The sequence below is a fragment of the Barbus barbus genome (assembly GCF_936440315.1).
Source record: "Barbus barbus genome assembly, chromosome: 28".
NCBI classification, from domain to species: domain Eukaryota; kingdom Metazoa; phylum Chordata; class Actinopteri; order Cypriniformes; family Cyprinidae; genus Barbus; species Barbus barbus.
The window spans coordinates 30348998-30375800 of NC_136756.1; the positions used below are offsets into that span (position 1 = coordinate 30348998).

At 37.3% G+C, this 26803-nt stretch overlaps 2 protein-coding genes across 3 annotated transcripts in view; one reads left to right on the forward strand and one right to left on the reverse strand.

Moving 5' to 3' along the window:
- The first annotated feature begins 1366 nt into the window (after nucleotides 1-1366).
- Nucleotides 1367-19464, forward strand: LOC306848637 (peroxisomal multifunctional enzyme type 2-like). Of its 2 annotated transcripts, XR_013782265.1 has the most exons (25): nucleotides 1367-1566; nucleotides 1990-2043; nucleotides 2119-2226; nucleotides 2324-2383; nucleotides 3182-3203; nucleotides 4062-4108; nucleotides 5450-5534; nucleotides 5608-5795; nucleotides 7432-7523; nucleotides 7717-7741; nucleotides 9052-9180; nucleotides 9325-9419; nucleotides 10318-10548; nucleotides 10637-10688; nucleotides 10765-10836; nucleotides 11755-11858; nucleotides 11945-12010; nucleotides 15247-15316; nucleotides 15494-15600; nucleotides 16303-16389; nucleotides 16487-16570; nucleotides 16641-16779; nucleotides 18253-18374; nucleotides 18448-18666; nucleotides 18905-19464. XR_013782265.1 is itself a non-coding variant. In XM_079383294.1 (24 exons), exons 1-24 carry the CDS (start codon nucleotides 1509-1511, stop codon nucleotides 18535-18537), a joined length of 2187 nt encoding a protein of 728 aa, XP_079239420.1. In that variant the 5' UTR covers nucleotides 1367-1508; the 3' UTR covers nucleotides 18538-19464. The 2 variants fall into 2 exon arrangements, 1 of the variants encoding a protein (XP_079239420.1); XM_079383294.1 differs by having other exon boundaries at nucleotides 18448-19464.
- An 8-nt stretch (nucleotides 19465-19472) lies between these two features.
- The window catches only part of LOC306848639 (dmX-like protein 1), a 63034-nt gene continuing 55703 nt past the window's right edge, over nucleotides 19473-26803 (reverse strand). The window contains exons 43-46 of the mRNA XM_079383299.1: nucleotides 23056-23147; nucleotides 22791-22843; nucleotides 22491-22708; nucleotides 19473-21297 (exon numbers count right to left, since the gene is read on the reverse strand). Of these exons, the coding sequence (XP_079239425.1) occupies nucleotides 21073-21297; nucleotides 22491-22708; nucleotides 22791-22843; nucleotides 23056-23147 (588 nt within the window). The 3' untranslated portion in view covers nucleotides 19473-21072. The remainder of the gene's footprint in view (nucleotides 21298-22490; nucleotides 22709-22790; nucleotides 22844-23055; nucleotides 23148-26803) is intronic.

Here is a 26803-nt window from a genome sequence, read left to right on the forward strand (position 1 = left end):
TATAATATATTTAATAAATATTTTAATCACATCTGCATGTTCATTGATTCTCTGATGCTGTTTAATGTCATGCAGGTAAACAAATAAAATATATCGATTTTTTCAGTAGCCTAAGTGTTTTATTTTATTAATTTTATAATTGTTTTCATTTAACATTTTTATGATTCAATTAATTATTAGCTTTTCATTAAACTCCCTTCATAAAGCTTAGTTTGGGAAACCTTGACGTAATATAATGTTTAAAGCACTTCATGTTGTTGATGACAACAAATGGAATATGTTTTCTTACTCTTCGTATTTTATTGTATTAATAATAACAAGTTAGGTCAAAAGTCTAAAGTTTCAAGTTATCTAATAAAAAGTAGTCTCTGCTAAATGTGTAATGCATTATGTTACTAATGATATTTTTCTTGTCATGTAATTTGAAATCAGTAAGAGATTAGTATTTGTAAGTAATACCCAGCTCTGGTTATGAGTCTCATGGGATGTAAAGGGAACATTCCTTTTGATTATTTTGCAAACATTACATTTTAATTTTGAATGATCTGAAACAAGAATTAATGTTTACGTTCGATGAATCAACTAAAATCTTCAGAGAAATGTTCCATGAACAATGTATAGCTAATTACCATTTATGTGCTAACATTTTGAGAACACGATTAAAGACCAGAACAAACATTAGTGGAAAAAAAACATCTTAACTTTGAGAGAACCTTGTTAGAAAGTTAAAGATTTGAGAGCGTTCTCTGTTAGCTGGGATTATTACAGTGGCACACACCAACTATAAATAAACATGCAATTTAATTATGCTGCTTTTTTATTTTTGTAATATATCACATATAAAATGTCATTATTGTCAGCCAATCAGAAACGCTCTTTGCCTGTCAGTCATTTTGGGTCCGGGGGTTTCTGACATCGGATTGGCTGAGGTAGATTTAGAGGGCGGGGCTTTAAAATAGAAAAGGTGTTTACTCCCGCAATTTACATCTAACAAAGAATTATAAAATACAATAATAATATAAGTAGCCTACAAAACGAATAGAGTTGAAACTTACAAATAAACGGTTTATTAGTCAAATGATACTAAATCTGTACAGTCAGCACTTTAGTTTCTATTAAAGCGCTATAAAATCAGCTGCTTTTGTAGGTTATATGCAAATAATACATTCAAATTTATGTAAATATTCCTGACATCACTCACAGTTTTACACATTAAGACTCTCACTGACTGTAAAAGAGCAGCTCAAACATCAGCTGTTTATATTAAGCATTTTTCATCACTATAAATATAAATATAACGCGCATAAATAAGAGTCACGTGCTGCCTGGTGGAGAGAAGACGCGCGGATCTGATTGGCCGCTGCTCGGTGACGTCACCGCGCCGTTCGCGGAAGTGGGGCAAAAGTCACGGCGGAGCGTTTCAGCGCAGAAGCATCTGCAGACTTTGAGAGTAAAAACATCACTTCAGTCATCTTCATAATAAACACAAAAACATACATCATCTGAAGATGTCAGCGCCTTTGACTTTCGACGGCAGAGTCGTGCTGGTGACCGGAGCCGGAGGAGGTCAGTTTATCATCATAAACTCACGCATTTATGCAAATAATGCAAATATATTAATGCAGAATCATCAATAGAGGAATATAATGAGTGCTGCAGAAGTTTAGTGCGTTAATGCATCAGACAGACGCTTTCTGAGCACTAAACAGGCAACATCAACCACAAACTTCTGTATTTTATTGTGCAAGTTACTGCTGGCGCATTAATAAAGATGTTTTATGTTTATTAACGTGCGTTATTTTGCGCAATGTTAAGTTTCAAGGCCTTTCTAAGTACTTAAGCGTGCTGGTTTGCAGCTTTTGTGTGTCGATCAAAGTACAAACAGCAGATAAGAGTCAGAGACTGGCTCGTGATGGTGTGATTCAGGTTAGATAAGGCAGATATTCATAATTCACTCAGATAATCGTGTTAATCGTGTGTGTTTTGCAGGTTTGGGGAGGGAATATGCGCTGGCTTTCGGTCAGAGAGGAGCCGCTGTCATCGGTGAGTCGCTCTGACCGGATCATTGATTCAGTTCAAGTGAGTCGCGACTCACGATTCGCTCTCTGTTCTTCACAGTCAATGATCTGGGAGGAGATATTAAAGGAGGTGGCAGGAGCTCAGCAGCTGCTGATAAAGTGGTGGAGGAGATCAGAGCTAAAGGAGGCAAAGCCGTGGCCAATTACGGTCAGTGATGATGAATCGACTCCAGCTCAGATGTGCAGTAACTTACCTGTGATTCACATGTGTGTTCATGATGACCTCTGGTTTCTTCACCTCACAGATTCAGTGGAAGACGGTGAGAAGCTCATCCAGACGGCGCTGGATGCGTTTGGCCGAATAGGTGCCGTTTCCAGACCTGAAATATTATTTAATATTTATTTGTGCATCATCTCCAGTATTTCTATAGAGTGCATGAGAGCCTGTCCAGCTTGTCAGTGGCATTGGTTCCGGAACTATTTTTTCCATTCATTTTTTTTCCATAGGATTTTAAAAGTCTTGTTTTAAAGCATTAAAAGCCATGAAACACACCAACCTGGCCTTTATATATAATGCATTATAAAATAGTTTTAATGCATTAATTATTCCTTGTAATGCACCTTATAATGCATTTTATGATCTAATGAATAATTGTAACCACAGCTATAATACATAATTATACTGATCTATGCATTAACACACAAAACAAACAGACCTTCACATATTACAATGCATTTTAACTTTGGTTACAATTATTTATGAAAATTATTGATTTTATCTGTAGAAACAACATATTTTATGTTTATTGCAAAAATGCATATATATATATATATATATACACACACACACACACACACACACACAAGTATTGAAGTATTTTGACTTGCTTGACGTGACTCTCTGATTGGATTGATTTTCTATGCAGCATCATGGGTAATTTAGTTTTCAATATGATTATTTTAAAAATAAGTTTATTAATGAGAACAGGTTTCACAACGACTGTTGCTCTCTACACTTTTGCATTTTAGTGCAAATAAAATACTAAACATGCAAGGAATTTCAGTGTAAATGATTTCTTAAATCAATGCATTAATGTCTGACGGTGATTAATTCTGCTGCTGTTTTTTCTGAGTGCTCATGAGCAGTTTGTGTTGTTTTGCAGATATCGTGGTGAATAACGCCGGGTAAGTGGATGCTTGTGATCAGTGCTGGGGGTAATGCATTTCAAGTAACGTGAGCTTTTTTTAAAGTAACGCATTACTTTTTAGTTTAGAGAGAAAAATCTGAGTTACTTTTTCAAGTAAGTAACAGCAGTTACTTTATTGCAAAAATGTGGAAAATTTTCAGCAAACATTCCAGAAATTTTGGAAATTGCAGGATTTTTTTGAATCTTCAGGGAATTATGATCTTACTTTAGTTTTGACTAAATATGAACATGTATTTACTCATCTCACCTGCACAAAAAGAGATTCAGTGTTCCTCAAAATCAATAAAAACAGTCAAATTCAAACTCAGAATATTATACAAACCTGCAATTATATGTTAAATATGACAAATATCATTTATGTATTTAATCCCATTTTATTAACTAATGGCTTTGTTTCTGATATTCACTGATCCAATTCAACCATAATAAGCAAAAATGACACGTGTGTTTGATTGTAGTTATTGCTGAATAGTGTTGAACCTTCTTCTCCTGCGTCATATTCTTCATGTGATTAGTTTGAGCGGCGCCCTCTACTGTACAGACCTGAATCTACATCTCCTTCAGTCTGAGCCGGATTCACTTCACTTTTGGTGTGAAAGGGCTTTTTCGTTTGTAAAAGAAGGACTTTTTATATTAAAAACAAACAAGCAAACCCTGCCCAGATTTACAAAATAACTCAAAAGTAACGTATCGCATCACTTTCCATAAAAAGTAACTAAGTAACGTAATTAGTAACTTTTTTTTTAGGGAGGAACGCAATATTGTAATGCATTACTTTTAAAAGTAACTTTGTGACTGTGTGTGGCGTGAGCTGTGATTCTGCTGTTTTCTGAAGGATTCTGCGGGACCGATCGTTCGCCAGGACCAGCGATGTGGACTGGGGTACGTATCAACAATCAACTAATAGCAAATAAAGATCACGGCCCATTGGATCTCACCACTAAGAGTGCTCCTAAATAGCAGTAAAGTATTTTAGCTAAGAGTTTTCTCTTAAATCCTATTCACAAAGCTGCTGAGACAAACTTGTACTGAGGAATAGAGAGAAGTCTTAAACTCAGATTAAGGGGGCGGGGTTTACCTCGTTACTATGGATGATGTCATCAAGTTTATTAACTATGCACACAGTGATTGGCTGATAGTCTCTGTCAGAGATTTATTCATAGAGCATGATATTATGTTGCCACATTCAAATAAAAAATTTAAAATGCAGGCTGTCATTAATTAAATAAGTATATATTCAGCTAATTGTCAGCCTGTATGCTTCTCATAAACAATTAGCAGATATGCATATGTGTCCCTGGAGCACAAAAGCAGTCATGAGTAACACAGGTATATTTGGAGCAATAGCCAACAATACATTGTATGGATCAAAATTATACATTTCTCTTTTATGACAAAAATCATTAGGATATTAAGATCATGTTCCATGAAGATATTTAGTGAATTTCCTACCATAAATATATCAAAACTTCATTTTTGATTAGTAATATGCATTGCTAAGAACTTCATTTGAACAACTTTAAAGGAGATTTTCTCAATATTTAGATTTTTTTGCTCCCTCAGATTCCAGATTTGCTAATAGTTGTATCTCAGACAAATATTGTCCGATCATAACAAACCATACATCAATGGAGAGATTATTTATGTATAAATGTATAAATCTCAATTTAAAAAAACTGACCCTTATGACTGGTTTTGTGCTCCAGGGTCACATAATTGTCAGCCTGTATGCTTCTCATAAACAATTAGTGAATTTGCATATAAACAGCCTTTTAATGAACAGAGTAGAATAATCACGGCTGATAGTAAGACATGCAAACATAACAGAAAAGCAAACTGGACTCAAGAACATCTGTTACTTCTTGTCCAGCTGATTAATGAAAACAAGGATCTAATCAAAGGAACATTTAGAGTTGGGATAACCTCCAAAACCAAAGGAGATCTCTTTTTAAAAGCTCATTATCATCAAATATTTCTAAACTGTTTACGTTCCGAGGCAGATTTCCAGAAACAGCTATTTTAGGATGGTTTGTGACTTCGGACTCCTCTTCACTGCTCCTGACCTTTCACAGATTTAGGAGCTAGTTTTAGTGCTAAACAGTTTGTGAAACACTCAGAGCAATAATGTAGAACTGATACGCCCGTTATTTTTAAGATTTTCTCCTGAATCTGCGAGTTATGAGCTACTTTTACCCTGAAGATGTTTTGTGAATCTGATTTCAGACCTGATTCAGCGAGTGCACCTGAGGGGCTCCTTCCTCGTCACACGGGCCGCCTGGAACCACATGAAGAACCAGAAGTTTGGGAGGTTTGTTCAGATCTGTAAAAGCCATCTGTGGTTCTCCCCAGCCGATGGTCACGGCTCTCGACTCTGTTCTCAGGATCATCATGACGTCGTCGGCAGCAGGAATCTACGGGAACTTCGGCCAGGCCAACTACAGCGCAGCCAAGCTGGGTCTGCTGGGGCTGTCCAACACGCTGGCCATCGAAGGACAGAAATACAACATCCACTGCAACACGGTCGCTCCGACCGCAGGATCCCGCCTCACCGAGACCGTCATGCCTCCAGGTTCAACATCTCTGACTCTCAAACACACCACTACAAGACCACAATTTGAAGCATTGAATTGTTCTTTTTTCTCTCTAAATGACTCTACACTATATTCTCAGAGAGGATGAGATGGCAGTCAAACTAGCTGCAAAATATCCCTTGTGCATCAATAAAAGTTACACAGGTCCATAGTGGACAAAAATGTCCATGTCAAAAAAAAGTCATACAAATTGGAAGCTTGGGAGCAGAGACTTAAGTTTGGTCTTATTTTAATATGGCAGATTATTAAGTAAAAAAAGTTTAAAAAGTGAAACCCCCCCAAAAAAGTTATACAGGTTTATGAAAATGATTTATGAACAATATTTTATATTTTATTTTATGAATATTTTATATATGAAACATGTTGAACTCTAAACCTGCTATAAAATCAAAGCCATAAATCTGAACAAGTTGTGTTCCAAATTTGAGGTTGATATCTCAAAAAATGAGCTTTTAGTAAGATTTAGTTTGGACGCAGTACCAAATGTTCCTCATTAGATGCCAGAAAAACTCTGCTGGTGACACAGTGCTTGGGTTTGTGATGTACAGTAGAGTTTCTCTCTCTCAAATATTACAAGCACACACACACACACACAGACACAATTTTTTTTATGACACATACAAACCACACTGACATCCATACCAACACACCCACACTATTATAGCTGCATTATTTATCCAGCTGGCTCTATAATACGCAGAAGCAGAAAACAGGAATAAAGCGAGTATTTGCTTTATAGACCCTTTATAGACCAAACCTGAAAAAATGGCACCATCTGGTAAAAAATAGTACAAAATAAAATTTTGAAGCCTTGCAGACAGAATAAAAGCCTATTAACAAAAATTGCATCGTTTTACAGTTAAACAGCACTGCGATTATACAAAATAGATTTATTAAAGGAAATGAGGGTGGAATATTAAAATTCCAATAAAAATACAGCATTAACACAGGCACAATTATTAAAAAAACAAAACTAAAATGGACAAAAATGTCCATAAGTTTGCACAAGGGATACTCACTGCAAACATGATTCTCTTACTCCGTGTTTTTGTCTTGTTTTCTAGAATAAATATCTAAACATTCTTGAATTAAGATACATTTACTGTACAAGTAAAATGATTTAAGATATTATGTCTTAAAAAATAAATACAAATGTTGTTAGTTTTTCAAATCTTTTTTTTTGCAGTGTGTATACACCATACGACAGTTAATTCAGTGTATTAATTTGCTTTATTTGACATATTCTTCATTGTAAGTAATTGTAATTATTATAATTAATTTGACAGAATCAGAATGAGCTTTATTGCCAGGTATGTTCACACATACGAGGAATTAGTTTTTGGCTTGTGGTGGTGTGTTTGGGGCAGACAAGAAGAAAGTGTTTCTCATCCTCTCTTTGATTTAAGTCACAGTGTTCTCTAGGAATCCAGGTTTTTTTTATGTCTTCTCTATTTCTAAGTCATGGTCACAGAGTCAATAATTTGAAAGGATTTATCTTTCTTTTAATTGTTTGATAAGTAATTTGCCAATTCTGGTTGGTTTGGAGGTCAGATTAGTTGAATTGTTCATCATAATTGTACTTTAGATGTGTCACGTTCTCTCTGTCTGTGTCAGATCTGGTGCAGTCGCTGAAGGCGGAGTACGTGGCGCCGCTGGTGCTGTGGCTGTGTCATGAAGCGTGTCAGGAGAACGGAGGGCTGTTTGAGGTGTGCAGGAACGCTCCTGAGGCTCACACACTACAGAGATGCTAGGCTCATGGCTTTGATTTGAAGGGAATGCATGGACTGAATGAGTGTATACTGTACCTTGAATGCATTAGTTGCAGATTAAAGCGTCTGATCAGTGCATACGTGTAAATGTGTTTATTCTGAAACTCATCAGCTGCTCTTTGTGTTTTAGGTCGGCGCTGGATGGATCGGCAAATGTAAGTTCTGCTGAACCTAATGATCTCTGTGGGAGAAGATCCACATCAGAAATAGATCCATGACTCACTCTTCCCACCGTAAATATATCAAAACTTCATTTTTGATTAGTAATATGCATTGCTAAGAACTTCATTTGAACAACTTTAAAGGAGATTTTCTCAATATTTAGATTTTTTTGCTCCCTCAGATTCCAGATTTTCTAATAGTTGTATCTCAGACAAATATTGTCCTATCATAACAAACCATACATCAATGGAGAGATTATTTATGTATAAATGTATAAATCTCAATTTCCAAAAAATGGACCCTTATGACTGGTTTTGTGCTCCAGGGTCACAAAATAATAGTTACACATAATAGTTTACATATGATGACAATATGAACAAAATCCGGTGCCCAGATCACATGACCGCTGTGGTTTTCACAGCAAATGTTGAAATAAAGCAGAAAGCCTGTTGAGAGCCTCTGATATGAGCGTGTGGGGAAACTCCTACAGCGCTTTATACAGGACTGGTCGTTTCAGCAGCTTCACAGTAATAAAGTGTTGCAAATTTGATCCGTTATGAAATGACTTGTCAAGCAGAAATTTCACAAGATAATAATGTCATTGTTCAGCTCAGTTCGGCAACAGTGTTAATGTCATAAAAGTCATCAAATATGAAACAAATTCAGTTTCTGCTGTAAAACAGCTCTACAGAAAACAATAGTCTTTATTCAGATCAAATCAGTTAGAGTCAGCGTTCACCAGTTATTACTGTGACTGTATTTTTACTGTATTACTGTGTTCAGAATCCGTCCTTGATCTCCTCTGACTGGGTTTCAGTCTTCATGTGATTTCTGGGATCTGATCACTGAATAATGCAGGTTAATGTCAGCTGTAACCTCTAGAGATCTGTGACCGTCAACCACTAAACCAGTCATAAGGGTCAATTTCTGAAATTGAGATTTATTCATCATCTGAAAGCTGAATAAATAATCTCTCCATTGATGTATGGTTTGTTATGATAGCACAATATTTGTCTGAGATACAACTATTAGAAAATCTGGAATCTGAGGGAGCAAAAAAATCTAAATATTGAGAAAATCTCCTTTAAAGTTGTTCAAATGAAGTTCTTAGCAATGCATATTACTAATCAAAAATGAAGTTTTGATATATTTACGGTAGGAAATTTACTAAATATCTTCATGGAACATGATCTTAATATCCTAATGATTTTTGTCATAAAAGAGAAATGTATAATTTTGATCCATACAATGTATTGTTGGCTATTGCTACAAATATACCTGTGTTACTGATGCTGTCCTGCAGTGCGCTGGGAGAGGAGTCTGGGCCGAACCGTGCGGCAGAAGAACAGGGACATGACGCCGGAGACGGTTCGAGACGCTTGGAACGAGATCTGTGACTTTACTGACGCCAGCAAACCCGCCAGCATCCAGGGTAAACCACACTCACACTATTATACACTATTACAGCTCGTTAGGACACCAAACGCTTGGATGAAGTTTGGAGAGAACATCCAGAGCGCTTCAGCCTCGTTAGTGCACATCAGAGCTAATTACCTTACTCACTGTGTTGATGAAGAGTCGCTGCAGACGCTGGTGGAGGTTCTGTCCAGAGTGGAAGAGGAACGTGGAATCAGAGCCAATCCGACCGGAGCATCCGCCAGAACAAACCCTGTGAGAACATCATCAACACACTGAAGAACACGGTGTTCTTCCTCACTATCTCTATTACTGTCCCGCTTTCCATCTGAACATCCTTAAATCACTGGAGATGCTAAATGTGTTCACCCTCAGGATCATCTGAGATCAGGATGAGTGTGTTTCTTCATCAGGTTTGTAGAAATGTGTCTCTGCATCAGTGTCTCAGCAATGGATGCTCTGCAGTGAATGGGTGCCGTCAGAATGAGAGTCCAAACAGCTGATAAAAACATCACAATAATCCACACCACTCCAGTCCATCAGTTAACATCTGGAGAAGATAAAGCTGAAATCCATCAAGACATTTTTAACTAAAATATGAATCCATAATAACTCTTCCTCCAGTGAAAAAGTGTTCTGGTCTGAATCAGGAGAGAAATCTGCACAGATGCTAAAACAGCTCTAAACAAATATGTGGCTGGATTTTAATGTGAGAGACAACAGGAGATGTACTTTTTCACTGGAGGAAGAGTTATTATGGATTCATATTTAAGTTAAAAACATCTTAATGCTGGATGTGTTTCATCTTTTGTCTTCTCCAGATGTTAACTGATGGACTGGAGTGGTGTGGATTATTGTGATGTTTTTATCAGCTGTTTGGACTCTCATTCTGACGGCACCCATTCACTGCAGAGCATCCATTGCTGAGACACTGATGCAGAGACACATTTCTACAAACCTGATGAAGAAACACACTCATCCTGATCTCAGATGATCCTGAGGATGAGAACATTTTCTTAAATCATAAGTAATCTTGATGTTTAGATATTTGCAAGACATATATTAAGGAAAAGCATGAAGTGCAGTGTACACATTGATCAGTAGTGTTGAGTCTCTGGACAGCTCCTGTATAAGGTGTTGTTGTGTTGGTCAGTCGCTGGCTGTGGGACAGACGCTGCCGGAGATGAGCTTCTCTTACACACACATGAACTGTATTCTGTACGCTCTGGGAGTGGGGATGTCCACCAGAGAGCCTGACCACCTCAAGTTCCTCTATGAAGGCCACGAGGACTTCAGCTGTCTTCCCACGTTTGGAGTGATTCCGGCCCAGAGCGCCATGACAGGCCTCGGCAGCATCCCAGGCCTCGACATCGACTTCACCAGGGTAAACATCCATCCATCCATCCATCCATCCATCTGTCTGTTCACATGTTGATCCGCGCGTGTGTGTGTGACCGGTGTGTGTGTTGCAGCTGCTGCATGGAGAGCAGTATCTGGAGATGTTCAGACCGCTGCCCACCTCAGGTGACCACAGCAAACACACCGTATCTGCTGATGCTGTCCGCTCACGTGGATGCTGAAGATGTTTCTCTCTCCTCAGGGACTCTGACGTCTCGGGCCACCGTGGCTGATGTGCTGGATAAAGGATCAGGAATGGTCATCCTGCTGGACGGTGAGTTATAGACGAGCTTCCACCAGTCTAACTAATGAGAGTGACATCACTCGACATCAAAAGTTTGGGGTTTGCAGGATTTCCAAATGTCTGTTCTGCTCATCAAGGCTGCGTTTATTTTATCAAACATACAATAAAAGTAGTGAAATATTATTAGAATGTATAACAGCTGTTTTCTGTGTGAATATGTGTTAAACTGTAATGTATTTCTGTGATCTGCAGCTGTATTTTCAGCATCATTACTGCAGTCTTCAGAGTCACATGATCTTCAGAAATCATAATAATATACTGATCTGCTGCTCAACAAACATTTCTGATTATTATCAATGTTACACTGCAAAAAATTATTTTCTTAGTGTTTCTGTCTTGTTTTCTAGAATAAACATCTAAACATTCTTGAATCAAGATGAACTTACTGTACAAGTAAAATGACTTAAGATATTATGTTGTTTAAAAAAAAAGAAAATTATTAGTTTTTGCTTAAAACAAAGCAAAATTATCTGGCAGTAGGGCAAGAAAAATAATCCTAATTCAAAGACTAAAGATTATTTTTCTTGCCCCATTGGCAGATATTTTTGCTTGTTTGAAGGAAAAACTAACACAAATTTTATTTATTTTTTACAGAAAACAAGACTGTATCTATATATATATATATTTATTCTAGAAAAAAAGCAGAAACACTGAATAAGAGAATGATATTTTGCTGCGTGGAAACAGTTGTGCTGCACAATATTTTTATGGAAACTGTTACATTTTATTTTTCAGGATTCACAGATGAATAGAAAGTTCAAAAGAACAGCATTTATTTGAAACATAAATCTTTACTGACACTTTTGATTGATGTAATGCGTCTCCTTGATGAATACAAGTATTAATTTCTTTCAGAGTATTACTGCTGACCTGTCGTGTCTATTTCAGTTCATACGTACAGCGAGCGTGATCTGGTGTGTTATAATCAGTTCTCGGTGTTCGTTGTTGGCTCTGGAGGATTCGGAGGGAAGCGGACGTCCCAGAAGGCTGTGGTGAATCAAACACTCATAAAAGCCATGTAACACCTTCAGCTGGATTGTGTCACAAACAGTCATTAAAGAATGGATTACTGTTTCAGGTCTCAGCTCCTCTTCCAGACAGACCTCCAGACGCTGTGATTGTGGATCAGACATCTAGAGATCAGGTGAGATTCACACCATAATGTTCCTGGAACTGCACTACTGTTCAGAAGTTTGGGTTTTCTTAAAGAAATTAATACTTTTATTCATCAAGGATGCATTCAATTGATCAAAAGACACATGTGTCCCTGCAGCACAGAAGCAGTCATGAGTAACACAGGTATATCTGTAGCAATAGCCAACAATACATTGTATGGATCAAAATTATACATTTCTCTTTTATGACAAAAATCATTAGGATATTAAGATCATGTTCCATGAAGATATTTAGTAAATGTCCTACCGTAAATATATATAAACTTCATTTTTGATTAGTAATATGCATTGCTAAGAACTTCATTTGAACAACTTTAAAGGAGATTTTCTCAATATTTAGATTTTTTTGCTCCCTCAGATTCCAGATTTTCTAATAGTTGTATCTCAGACAAATATTGTCCGATCATAACAAACCATACATCAATGGAAAGATTATTTATTCAGCTTTCAGATGATGCATAAATCTCAATTTTAAAAAAAATTGACCCTTATGACTGGTTTTGTGGTCCAGGGTCACAAATAAATTTTGCAAAAGATTTCGGTTTCAAATAAATGCTGTTCTTTTGAACTTTCTATTCATCTGTGAATCCTGAAAAATAAAATGCATCAGTTTCCACAAAAATATTGAGCAGCTCAACTGTGTTCAGCATTGATAATAATCAGAAATGTTTGTTGAGCAGTAAATCAGTATATTATTATGATTTCTGAAGATCATGTGACACTGAAGACTGGAGTAATGATGCTGAAAATACAGCTGCGCATCACAGAAATACATTACAGTTTAACACATATTCACACAGAAAACAGCTGATTTACATTAGAATAATATTTCACATTTCTTACTATATTATTGATCAATAAATGCAGCCTTGGTGAGCAGAAGAGACTTCATTAAAAACTTCATTATTCATAATCCTGTAAATATGTTCAAGTTTATTTGTATAGCACTTTTTACGATACAAATCGTTGCAAAGCAGCTCTACAGGAATTTAAGTTTCCACAGTATATTTATGTATCGCAGAACCTTAATATATTTAACTTATGGCAAAATGTGTTAATTGTGTATGTGGTCTGAGCGTTGGCATCCTCTGAGGTCCTCTGAGGGGTTGGCATCATCTTTTCTCAGGTGTTCGGTCATCTCAGATCATTTAAGGGTTGGATCCAGACTGAAGCTTCTGTCATTCCTAGTTACCACGGGATGTTAATCAACAGAGAAACAAATAGAGACATAATTAGCGTAGCTGCTGTTCCATCTAAGCAAAAATGATTTGTTCAACCCAAGCTAGAGAATAATAATAATGTACATTTGATCAGATATAACTGCAGTACAAGATTATAAGATGCATTATGTGAATGCTTGGCTAAAGAGATGTGTCTTTAATCTAGATTTAAACAGAGAGAGTGTGTCTGAACCCCGAACGTTATCAGGAAGGCTATTCCAGAGTTTGGGAGCCAAATGTGAAAAAGCTCTACCTCCTTTAGTGGACTTTGCTATCCTAGGAACTACCAAAAGTCCAGAGTTTTGTGACCTTAGAGAGCGGGTTGGATTGTAGCGTGGTAGAAGACAAGTTAGGTACGCAGGTGCTAAACCATTTAGGGCCTTATAGGCAAGTAATAATATTTAGTAAATGATACGGAACTGAATAGGTAGCCAGTGCAGAGACTGTAAAATTGGGGTAATATGATCATATTTTCTTGACCTGGTAAGAACTCTAGCCGCTGTATTTTGGACTATCTGTAGCTTGTTTATTGAAGATGCAGGACAAGCAGCTAGCAGTGCATTACAATAGTCCAGTCTAGAGGTCATGAATGCATGAACTAGCTTTTCTGCATCAGAAACAGGGAGCATGTTTCGAAGCTTGGCAATGTTTCTAAGATGGAAGAATGCTGTTTTTGTAACATGGGAAATATGATTTTCAAAGAACAAGTTGCTGTCTAAAATAACACCCAAATTTTTGACTTTAGAGGACGTAACAGTGCATCCGTCTAGTTGCAAATTATAATCCAAGAGATTCTGTGTACTGTTTTATCTGAATTTAATAGGAGGAGATTATTGGTCATCCAATATTTTACATTTTTTACACAATCTATTATCTTAGATATCTGAGAAGTTTCATCTGGTCTTGTTGAGATATATAGTTGAGTATCATCAGCATAGCAATGAAAACTAATCCCGTATGTTCTAATAATATTATTCTAATAATAGCAGAGGACTTAGGACAGATCCTTGTGGTACTCCATACTTTACTGGTGATAATTGAGATGGCTCTCCATTTAAATGAACAAAGTGGTAGCGATCGGACAGGTAGGATCTAAACCACCTTAAAGCCTGCCCTTGAATACCAGTATAGTTTTGTAATCGATCTATGAGTATATCATGGTCTATAGTGTCGAACGCAGCACTAAGATCAAGTAATACTAGCAATGAGATGCAGCCTTGGTCTGACGCAAGAAGCAAGTCATTTGTAATTTTAACAAGTGCAGTTCCTGTGCTATGGTGAGGCTTAATAACAGCTTGAATGGTTTTGGGACGTGACCTAAAGATAACGATGAGTTAATAATATTGAGAAGCTGTTCTTCTGCTACAGCTAACAACTCTTTCAGTAGTTTAGTGGGTACAGGATCTAATAAACACGTTGTTGGTTTAGATGCACTGATAAGTTTATTTAGCTCTTCCTGTCCTATAGTTGTAAAGCACTGCAGTTTTTCTTTGGGTGCGATGAATGAAGCTGAAATACTAGACGCAGTAGAATCTACATTTGATATTGTACTAGTGCCCATGTTGCTAGTCATTTCGTCTAGTTCATGTGTATTTATGGGTACACAGAGCAGCTGAGATAAATCAGGCAGGTTATTTGTGAATCTGTCTTTGGTGGCTGGAGTGTTCAGTGTTTAAATGTTTATCGTGTCTCTGGAGTAGTGATGCTGAAATTCAGCTTTGATCACAGAAATAAATGACAGTTTAACAGATATTCACACCGATAACAGCTGTTTTAAATAAGAATAATACTTGAAATTATTACTGCATTTTTGATCAAATAAATGCAGCTTTGATGAGCAGAAGAGACTTCTTTCAGAAACAATTCAAAGCTTTTGACAGTAGTGTATATAAATGTGGTTTATTTTGATGTGTGTTTGTTTGTTGATGTGTGTTTGTTGATGTTTGTTGGTGTGTGTTTATTGGTGTGTGTTTATTGGTGTTCAGGCGGCTCTGTACAGACTGAGCGGTGACTGGAACCCGCTGCACATCGACCCCAATTTCGCTGCGATGGGAGGTAAAGACGCTCTTTAACAGGAAGCGTGTCATTTTGTGGCTGTTAAAATATTCCAGTTTAATATGCAGTCAACCAATGGAGCGAGATTATCAGTTTGACCGACCAATGACAGAATAACACACTTCAGCTTTTAAACCGCTTCTGATTGTTGAAGCTTGATCTTGAAATGATCCTCAGGATTCAAGTCTCCCATCCTGCACGGCCTGTGTTCGTTTGGCTTCGCCGCTCGTCACGTTCTGAAGCAGTACGCAGGGAACGACGTGTCCAGATTCAGGTCCATCAAGGTAAAACAGCATCGAGACGTGATGGGATTCCACTTTAATGACCAGGGCTGTCAATTTAACGTGTTTATTTGGGTGCAGTTAAGACTGACTGCATGATGAAATCTATTAGAATACAGTTATATGAGCCTAAAATTCAAGATATGAGCACAAAAAAATAAATGAGCCTCTTATATTTAATGGTATAGTTTAGTAATATCAGACCAGGAAGAGTACTGATCCTCCCCAATATCTGCACCACTGCAAATCTGATTTATACAATTCTTCAATAAACAAGAAGTTCATATTGTGTTTGAGGCTCAATATTATCCGCTTTTGCTCAATTTCGCAAATTGGCAGATATTTTAGCTTGTTTTAAAAAAAACAGTTGTTTTTTTGTCTTTTTTTTTTTTACAGAAAACAAGACATATCTTAAATAATTTTACTTGTCCAGTAAATGCATCTTGATTCAAGAATGTTTAGATATTTATTCTAGAAAACAAGACAGAAACACTGAGTAAGAAAACAATTTTTTGCCGTGTGCAGTCACGTGCATCATTTCTGAATGAATCAGTCATTTGAATGAATCAAGTGAGTCAGTGATTCAGTGACTCGTTCATAAAGGAATGAAAGGCATCATTTCTGAATGAATCAGTTGTTTGAACGAAGCGGTTGAATGAATGATTCACTCATTAAGTAACTTAATAACCCTGATCTGTGTTTCAGGTGCGTTTCGTGAAGCCTGTGTATCCGGGACAGTGTCTGCAGACGGAGATGTGGAAGGAAGCGAACAGAATTCACATCCAGTGCAAGGTGAGGACGCGCTCGCTCTCCCAGAATGCCCTGGGCCAGAGCTTTGTCCTATTAGTGAATGCAGCAGCGCTTGCAGTGATCTGTTCTGGTGTTCTAGGTCAAGGAATCGGGCGATGTGGTGCTGTCTGGAGCGTATATAGATCTACACACAGAAGCGTCTGTCAGCGCCGAGCCACCGCAGGCACGTCTCTCACTATTAACACAATCTGTGATCAGACTCGCCATGATGATGATGGTGTTCATTCACACAGACCGACGGCCTGCAGAGCGACCTGGTGTTCGCTGAGATCGGACGCAGGATCAGAGACGCGGGAGACGAGCTGGTGAAGAAGGTCAACGCTGTGTTTGGATGGGAGATCTGCAAAGACGGCAGAACCGTCCGAGAGTGGAGTGAGTGACAGACACATCATCATCATCATCCTCTGCAAAAAAATTATTCTCTTAGTGTTTCGGTCTGGTTTTCAAGTATAAATATCTAAACATTCTTGAATCAAGATAGTTGATTAGTAGATTAGAAGTAAAATGACTTAAGATATGTCTTGTTTTCTGTAAAAAGTTAGTTTTTCCTTAAAACAAGCAAAAATATCTACCAATGTGGTAAAAAAATAGTTTAGCCTTTGAATTAAGATTATTTTTCTTACCCCATTGGCAGATATTTCTGCTTGTTTTAATGATAAACTCACTTCATTTTGATCAATATTTCAGAAAACAAGACATTTTGCTTCTCAAGTGCGTCTAGAAAGTATTTTCTGTAAAGCTGACACTATGTGTTTTGGGAAAAGTGAGTTGAATGTTTAAAAATTTGTACTGAAACATTCTTGTTTTCTGAAAAAAAAAACCATACAAATTACACAGTATTTATTTATATTCATGTATTTTTTATGAGTTTGTTTAAAAGAAGAAAAAAAAAATCTCAATGGGGTAAGAAAAATTAACTTAATTCAAAGGAAAAAGATTATTTCTCTGACCTCATTAACAGATATTTGTTCTTGTTTTTAAGCATAAATTACTTAATTTTGATAAATGTTTCAGTAAACAAGACTTCATATCTTGATGCATTTTGCTTCTCAAGTAAATAGGCTTCTTACACCTTTTCCAAATTCAAATGGATCCTCTTTGAAGGTGCATTTCCAGCACTTTAAACAGTGGAAAATGACGTTTACATTTACATTTCACTTTAAATCAGATGTTATTGTGCTATTAAAACCACCTGTCTGGATTACATATAACATTACAGAATATAAATAGCCAACATACAGTATATAAATGATCAAATTAACGTCTATTTGAATATATTCTAAAATGTAATTTATTCCTGTGATGCAAAGCAGAATTTTCTGCATCATTGCTCCAGTTTTCAGTGTCACATGATCTTTTAGAAATCATTACAATTTGATTTGATGCTCAAGAAACATTTCTGATTATTAGCAATGATGAAAACAGTTCATATTTTGTGTGGAAATGGTGACAATGAATTTTTCAGTATTTGAAGGATTTCTAGCACCCGTACGAATCCTGGTGCATCTTGAGTCAGGACAGAGTCATTAGCTGTGTTTCCATCCAAAGTTACAAATTAAACGCACGCGCAACATTGGAATATCACATACAACACAAAGCATCATTTCCATCCGGGGAACTGAAGAGAACAAAATCGCCACTTCCTGATTAACTTGCGCTAAATATCACAGTTTATACACGTTTTCTTACCAGATAAGAATTTTATGTGCATTTTTAGAATATATGCACATCCTGGTGTTTCCATCCAGAGTTTTTTAAATCAATATCCCAAAATGCGCATACAAATAGGTGAATGGAAACAGCTACTGACTCAGAAGATGATGTTTGACTGTCCTGCTCTTGCAGCCATCGATCTGAAGACGGGCCGAGGATCTCTGCACAGAGGAGCCTCTAAAGCTGACGTGACCTTCTCCGTCTCAGACGAGGACTTCATGGAGGTGGTGCTGGGCAAACTCAACCCTCAGAAGGTGCTGCGTCTCTCAGACGTCTGCCGCCGCGCTCATCCTGATATTCACGCTCGTTCTGCTGTTTCTCCCGCAGGCGTTCTTCGCTGGCAAGCTGAAAGTCAAAGGGAACATCATGCTGAGCCAGAAGCTGGAGGCTGTGCTGAAGGACTACGCCAAACTCTGAAGATCCACGCCGCCGCTCAGCGCTTATAAAGGAGATTCATCACCACTAATGAGCGCCGGGAACATCTGCACGGCAAAAATCATTCTCTTGTTTTCTAGTATAAACATCTAAGAATTCTTGAATCAGGATGCATTTACTGGACAAGTGAAATGACTTGAGATATTAAAATCTTGTTTTCTAAAAAAACTAATTGTGGTAGTTTTTGGTTGAAACAAGCACAAATATCTGCCAACGAGGCAAGAAAAATAATCTTGTTTAGCCTTTGAATTCAGATTTTTCTTACACCATTGGCAGATATTTGTGCTTGTTTTCAGCAAAAACTACCACAATTTTAGTTGTTTTGTTTGAGAAAACAAGACATCTTAAGTCATTTCACTTCCACGTCCAGCAGATGCATCCTGATTCAAGAACTCTTAGATATTTATATTAGTGCCGTCAAACCATTAATCACATCCAAAATTAAAGTTTTTGTTTACATATCAGTAATGTGTGTATATTTTTATGTATATATAAATACACATACATGTATATATTTAAAAAAAAAATTATTTATATATATTTATGCAAATTATAAAAATACAAATATACATTTGCATGTAAATATTTTCAAAATATACACATGCATGTGTGCGTATTTATATATGCATCATAAATATACACAATACACACTAATATTATTAATATACACACTAATATACACACACAATAATATTATGTAAACAAACTTTTATTTTGGATGATTAATCATTTGACAGAACTCATTTATACTGAAATACTAAGGAAGTTTTTGCAGTGTCTGCATTAATCACCTGATTGTTTGATTCTGATTTATTCAGACATTTCCAATAATGTTGATACAAAGGCTAATACTGTACTAATGTTTATAATAAAAGATGACAATCATTAATAAAAAATGAAAAACCCAGCAAAGAAATAAAGATGTTGCATTAAGTCATTTATTTTCTCATTACATACAGTCAAGTATATTACAGATCTCGTCATACTCATTATAAAATTAGATTCATTTGCATATATTCACATTTGAGAGGTTAAAGGGCAGAAAGCATGATCACTACAGCCGATTCCTTACGTCATTATATCAGCAATAATCTAGGGGAAGAAGAAAAGATTTCGCTCTGTATTCTTGTCTTGTTTTCCAGAACAAGCAGACATATGCTGGAGATGCAAAATTAGCTCAGATATTAATTATTTTGTGATTTTAATTAATTTTTATATTATTTTTTATGGGGTTATACTTAAAATAGGGGAAAATAGGTCAGAAAAATCTACATGATTGAAACGGAAGCCTGTTGACAGATATTTGTTCTCATTTTAAACATTAACTCACTCCATTTTGATTAATATTTCAGACTTAATATCTTCAATTTTGCATCTCCAGTAAATGATTCTTGATTTAAGGATGTTCAGATATTTGTACTGGAAAACAAGACAGAATATCCTGAGGAAGAGCATCCTTCTCTGCGGTGAGGAAGAACACCAGGACCTTCATCAGATAAAAATCTCTCGATAGAATGAAGAAGAGCCGCGTTTGTGCCCGAGTTGATCGGCGGCAGGTAAAAGAAAAGCGTAAAAAATAAACCCTGAACAACGTTCCTTAAAACAAACGTCTGCAGGAGCCTCGATGATTATAAATATGCTTTATATTAACACAGAATCATTTCATCAAACCTCGAGTTCAGCTCCATATTTACACTGAAAATAAAAGCAGCTGTGATCTTCATTCCAGTTAGCGGCTCTGAACTCGACGACAGCCGTGAGATGAAGCTGATTGGTTGATTCACAAATGGAATGATGCTCCGGCTCGACACGGCCGATCTTCACACACAAAACGCTTCATATTCAAACATAGGAACGATTAATACTCATATAACTCATTTACTCTCGGCTTCAATGAGTCTTTCTTCTGCTGAACACTGAAGATGATGTTTTAAAGAGCAAATTGTTGACGGCACCCATTGACTTCTATACTACAAGAAAAAACACTATGGAAGTGAATGAAACTGTTTGGTCTTTAAAACATCATCTTCAGTGTTCAGCAGAAGAAAGACACTCGTACAAGTTTGGAACGACATGAGGGAGAGTAAAAGATGACTTTTTATTTTTGGGTGAACTGTTGCTTTAAAGCTCATCATCTCAGCCTACTAAATACTGCTTACTGTAGTAATATACAATACCTTCCCATAGAACGATTATAACAACGACAGAAACTACCACACATCGTTTGACAGATGCAACAGAATCCAGTGGTCTGATGATGGAGACGTCCAGCGCGAGAGATGATTGGGTAGAAATATAAGGACACTTATCACTATATTGAGTCTAGAGCACGATCACAACACCACTTAGCAACAGTTTGGCTAGTTAAGGCTTTACTGATATATATTTATAGATATATTTCAGATTAGTATGCTGCAGAAATCGTACAGTGTGCTTCCGTCCCAGGATCCCTGTGTTTGGGTTGTGTGTCCTCTCTCGTATTGCTTGTCTTACCGTGTGCAAAGAGTCATGAGTGTGCTACATGATGAACCTGACGTCGCTCTTCGCTGCGCTGCAGTAGAGGCTCAGAGCGTCGGGGAGCAGGCGCAGCTTCATGGTGCCGTCTGCGCCGCAGGAGAAGACGTGATTGGCCGGGCCGGTCTCGATCTGCATGACGCCTGTGCCCAGGTTACGGAAGAGCGACTGGCGAGCGTGTTCATTACTGAAGGTGTGCAGGAGGCTCTGGGTGGACATGCTCCACACCTGACACACACACACACACACACACACACACACACACACACACACACACACACACACACACACACAACAGAACTATATCAACACACGTGCTTATTCCCTGTGATCAACTAGTTTTATCATTATTATCAATATCAAAAATATTTATCATTCTGTGTTGCATAAAGAGCACCAGGTCTGTTTTAAGGACTGTTAAGGTTTGTTTGTATTGTGACATTATTCTCATGACAATAAATATTCTCTCTTCTAATTCTCATTGCTGTGATGAGGACAAATGCTTTGTTTATTTTTATTAACTAAATTTCTCTTTTTTTAAATATAATTAGATTTTTGACTTTTTTATGATTTATTTATAAATATAAAATGCTACAAAAAAAAAAAAAAAAAAAAAAAAAAAATGTATATATATATAGTTTAACAATAGTAATTTTGTCTATATAAATATATAATGCTACACAATAATAATAATTTTAAATATATATTTAAAACAAATATGTAAAGAAAAATATTATTTATATAAAATATACATATTACTTTACACATTAATAATAATTAATATTAAATAATTAAATATTTTACTTTTTTAACATTATAATATTAAAATAATATTTTTTTCTAACACACTCACATACATAAACATTAATCTTTTTTTTGTATTATAAGAAAAATAATGACTTTTTTGTATTATAGTAATAAGAATTTTTGGAGGAAAATGTGTTGAATTGTTTTAATTTCAGATAAGTGAAAACATGTTAATCATAACCTTTCATCCAGCAACTTTTATTCCTAACTAGTTATTCCCAAAGCAACCAACTGTGTCTTTGTTGTTAACTAAGACTAAAGTACTAAAAACTGTTTTCTGTAATTGAAATAAAGCTAAAGTAAAATGATATAGATATATACATATTATTATATTGTTATGATATAGATACATATCATAGATAACTTAAAAACATTAAATTAGAAATGCTGCCTTGACAATTAAATGAATAATACTAAAATGACTTAGTAATTTTTTTTTTACAAAAAAAATAGAAATGCCAAAATTACTGACATAAACAGAAAAGCTAAATAAACAAAACAAAACAAATTATGAAAAGTAAAAAAAATATATATATATATATATATATAAAGCTAAAAGCTATTTGAAAATGTGAGTAATTTCTGTAACCGTATATAAAGGGTGAGGCTCAGACCTTGATGTTGCCCTCGGCCGATCCGCTGACGAAGCAGCTCTCGGTGGCGTCGACGGCCAGTGCTTTGACGGGCGAGTCGTGAGCCTGGAAACTCTGGCGCTGGATCTTCAGACTGAGGTCCAGAACACTGATCCAGCCCCGCCGGCCCCCGCTGAGCAGCAGCTGCTGTTTGGACGCCAGAGCCAGAACCGTGGAGCCGGACTCGTGACAGCTGAAGCCTGCAGCACACGTCTCGTTTAGATGCGTTTCTACAGAGGTGTGTGTGTGTGTGTGTGTGTGTGTGTGTGTGAGATGACTTACCGTGAACCAGACTGTATGCCGGCGTGACCAGCGTATCCCACAGACACACATTCCTGTGATGAGAGAATGTGTTAAGATTATGTTGTTTTTATAAATTTAAGTTCACATTTTTCTGATTTAATCGTTATCTGTTCATGAAGCTGGTTTCATGAAGCTCTGTTCCAGAGACGTGTGTGTGTGTGCGTGTGTGAGAGAGAGAGAGAGATTGTATGTGTGTGTGCATGCGTGTGAGTGTGTGTGTGTGTGTGAGAGAGAGAGAGAGTACCTGTTGTCTGTGGACAGGCCTGCGGTGGCGATGAGAGATGATGAGCCCACAAACACAAAGTCATTTGCTGTCTTATTGTGACACTGAAGCGTCTGGAGGAAAACAAGGAAACGATCACACACAGAAGATGATGAGGAACACGGCTAAGAAGTGTAGCTTTATTCAGTACAGACACACATTAAGAATAGCAAACATGTCATCAGTGCATCCAAACCAACAGAATCACAATCACACAGAGCTTCGATCCTAAACATCCAGTGCACACAAACACAACAGCACCACACAATAACAAAACCAATTAATTAAATATCAAAATGTACAAAAACAGGTTGAGACACAATAAATATATTTAAACAATGTGAACATACAGTATTATGAATAATGATGTTTTTAATGGAGTATCTTCTGTTCACCAAGGCTGCATTTATTGATAAAAAATACAGTAAAAATATGAAATATTATTAGTATTTAAAACAGCTGTTTTCTATGTGAATATGTGTTAAAGTGTAATTTATTTCTGTGATCTGCAGCTGTATTTTCAGCATCATTACTGCAGTCTTCAGTGTCACATGATCTTCAGAAATCATAATAATATACTGATTTACTGCTCAACAAACATTTCTGATTATTATCAATGTTGAACACAGTTGTGCTGCTCAATATTTTTGTGGAAACTGTGATGCATTTTATTTTTCAGGATTCACAGATGAATAGAAAGTTCAGAAGAACAGCATTTATTTGAAACAGAAATATTTTGTAACATTATAAATGTCTTCACTGAAAAGTGAAAGTGATGTGACGCGTAGCCAAGTTTGGTGACCCATACTCAGAATTTGTGCTCTGCATTTAACCCATCCACGTGCACACACACATTTATATACTTTATTTGATTCCACATTACAAGTCAAATAATATTAGGAATCACATTTTTGGAATGATCCAACAGATTAAAACAGATCAGCACATTGTTATGGATTATACAGTTCTAAGGGTACAGGAAATTTTCCAAATAAACATGCTTCCTATAATTGCTGAGATTGAACAGTACTTTGCTGTTCAACTGTTTGGCCCTGGTTTTAGACAGCCCCCCAATGCAAAGTCCACGGATCGCCAGCCTGTGTACATGACCCAGATTACCAAACACTAGCACAATAAGCTGCCATTTGTATCCAAGGTTCTTGATGATAGATGTCAATGACTGATATTTTAAAATCTTAGAGCAGTAAGAATCCTCCATAAACAAGTCAAATGCACATGACACCTCAAATAGTGTAACTGTTTTGCCATTCTGAGAGAGGTTAGCGATATCTGGTGTATTAGCAATTCCTAGAAAAGTGTTTACAGGTGAGTTATACCATGCAGACTGTACAGTAGTATGTTTAAAGATCTGCTCATCAGCCACGCAGGGAATATGAGCAGCAATGAGGTCCACGAGTCTGTCATGTCTGGCAGTATATAATCCTTTAAATGATGAACAGCTGTTCATGATGTGGGCTACTGACTCCAGGTGTTGAGGGGGTCATGCAGCAGGCAGAGGGGAATGGGTGGAGGGAAACCACAGTGATAAGTTGTATTTTGTAGGAAGAACCTGCAGACGTGCTTTTACACAGAAAGTAAGAATCTCCTCACTGATGGTGGCTTTGCTGTAGATGGTGTGTGATACAGAGTGGTCCGCACAGGGCAGTTTTGCCAACTTTCCCTGGAGTTTTAGACTGGACCAGTACTCCATATTTTGGGCTCTTTGAATAGACAAGAGAGTCTGGGTTGATGTTCTTGGCTGGAGCAGGTGAACAATGTTGTTATGGTGCAGCCTGGCTTCCACAATGACTGATGGGTCCTCTACGACTGCATCAGAGATCTCTACAGGTTGGTAGTGGGAGGTCCACTTCAGTTCAGTACCTGTCCTCCAGCATAGGTCGTTTAAGTCTGGCCAGTCTGATGACACACCAGATCCCTGTGCCCGTCCATCCAGCTTTCCATTGGTCTTTCTTTTAAAGCCCAAGAAGCTGTCTTCCCCACCACATGCGTGTAACACCTTCCGTCTTTTAAAATCCAGCAGTAAGGATGCTCTGGGTATTTGCCTCACGCTGACATCATCACAGTTTAGCATGTTGGTAAGGTGAGACTGTCTTGTGGCTATATACTCCCACATGCAGTTTGGAACTCCAAGCCCCCCGTCCTGTCTTTTCTGGAAGATTAAACATCTTGTGGAATGTGTGTTGAGACAAAGCCATTTCCTAACCACGTTTACGGTTTTCTTGTCCATTTTCACGCAATACTTTTTGTGGAATATGGACATTTGCAAAAAGATGTTGAATTTTAGAAAAAGCTATGTCTCTTATTGCTTGCACTTTTAGAGTTACAGGAAGAGGTGATGCATCAATGAGATCCAGTCTGGTCATAAACTGATGTGCCATGTCAGTCACTTGAAGACTCCATTCTCCAGCGATGTCAAACTTGTGACCCAGGTAGTTGTAGGTCTCATGTCTAGAGAACACTCTGAGTGGCTGGTCTAAGATTGTAAAAGAGGGGGGTTGGTTGATCTATACCAACGGTTGCCACCGCTCCTCCTCTCATAGAAAACTGCACATTTACTGTGCTTTACTTGTAGGCCAGGCCATGTCAGGAATCTGTCCGTGCATGACATGTTTTTAATCACTCCATCACGGGATGCGACGACCACATCATCAGCTTAGCCCTGGACTGGGTTCGGTGACAGGACATGGGGCGGGGCATGTGCGCAAAGACATTTTAGCCATTGATTTATTGCAATGATAAAGTTTACAGCACTCCATGGACAGCTGGTTTTGATTCCTACCTCAAGTGGTATTGGTCTGGTGAGGTCTTTTCCACAGATCACTTGTAGGTAGGAGTCACAATATACATCTTTTATTATGTCCACACAGATCTTAGGGAGCTGTATCTCTTCCAATGCTTCAACCATGACTCTATGAGGCAATGTGCCAAAGGCATCTCTGAAGTCAAGGAAGACAATACATAGCTTAGCAGATTCGTGCTTGAAATCTTCAATGGCAGTTTTTAAGCAAAAAACATGCTCATTCATGCCTTGTTGCTCAATATAAGCTTTTTGTTTGTTGGACAAAATACCAGCATCAACCAGCCAAGGTAGTATTCTTGAAAGCAGGCACTTCATAAAGACTTTGTATAGAGATGGCAATAGAGAGATGTCCCTCCATGTTGAGGGGTCTTCTGGTACATTGTCTTTCTTCTGTATTCTATGAATGAGTGCTCTCTTCCATGAACTAGGCACTTTACCATTAATCAAACAGGTGTTAAATATGCTTTTCAATATGTAGCAGGATGTTTGCCTAGTGGCTTTCAGATTCTCGTAAGTAACACCATCTGAGCAGCTGTTATTGGGCAGATTTACAATTACTTTCTCAATCTCTTCTATTGTAAACGCCGATGTAGACAGCGGCGAGTCAGTCATTATGTTGTCTAAGTCATCATTCCACGGGGGTAATTCAAGCGTGATATTAGATGGATCGGACTGGCATTTTTTCCAATAATAACTGTACACTTGCTCAATGTTACCAGGATCAAGCGATGGCGTGGGAAACACGCAGTCATTTAGAATAATATCACTCGCCTTTGCTCTGCGATGCTGCCGTAGGTAGGTTAGTTTGTTTATGTCTACCTTTTGAGGGTTTCTCTGATGCTGTCTCGTGGCAGACGCAATCGCTGGTTGTATCACCTCCCGCAGATACTGCAGTTGTTTTTCAATCCA

Excerpts from the sequence above, each read along its gene's own strand:
- LOC306848637 (XM_079383294.1), top strand. The coding sequence starts at position 1,509 with ATGTCAGCGCCTTTGACTTTCGACGGCAGAGTCGTGCTGGTGACCGGA. Across the intron at positions 2,044-2,118 it reads GAGAGGAGCCGCTGTCATCG|TCAATGATCTGGGAGGAGAT; the intron begins GTGAGTCGCTCT and ends TGTTCTTCACAG. Across the intron at positions 18,375-18,447 it reads GCAAACTCAACCCTCAGAAG|GCGTTCTTCGCTGGCAAGCT; the intron begins GTGCTGCGTCTC and ends TTTCTCCCGCAG.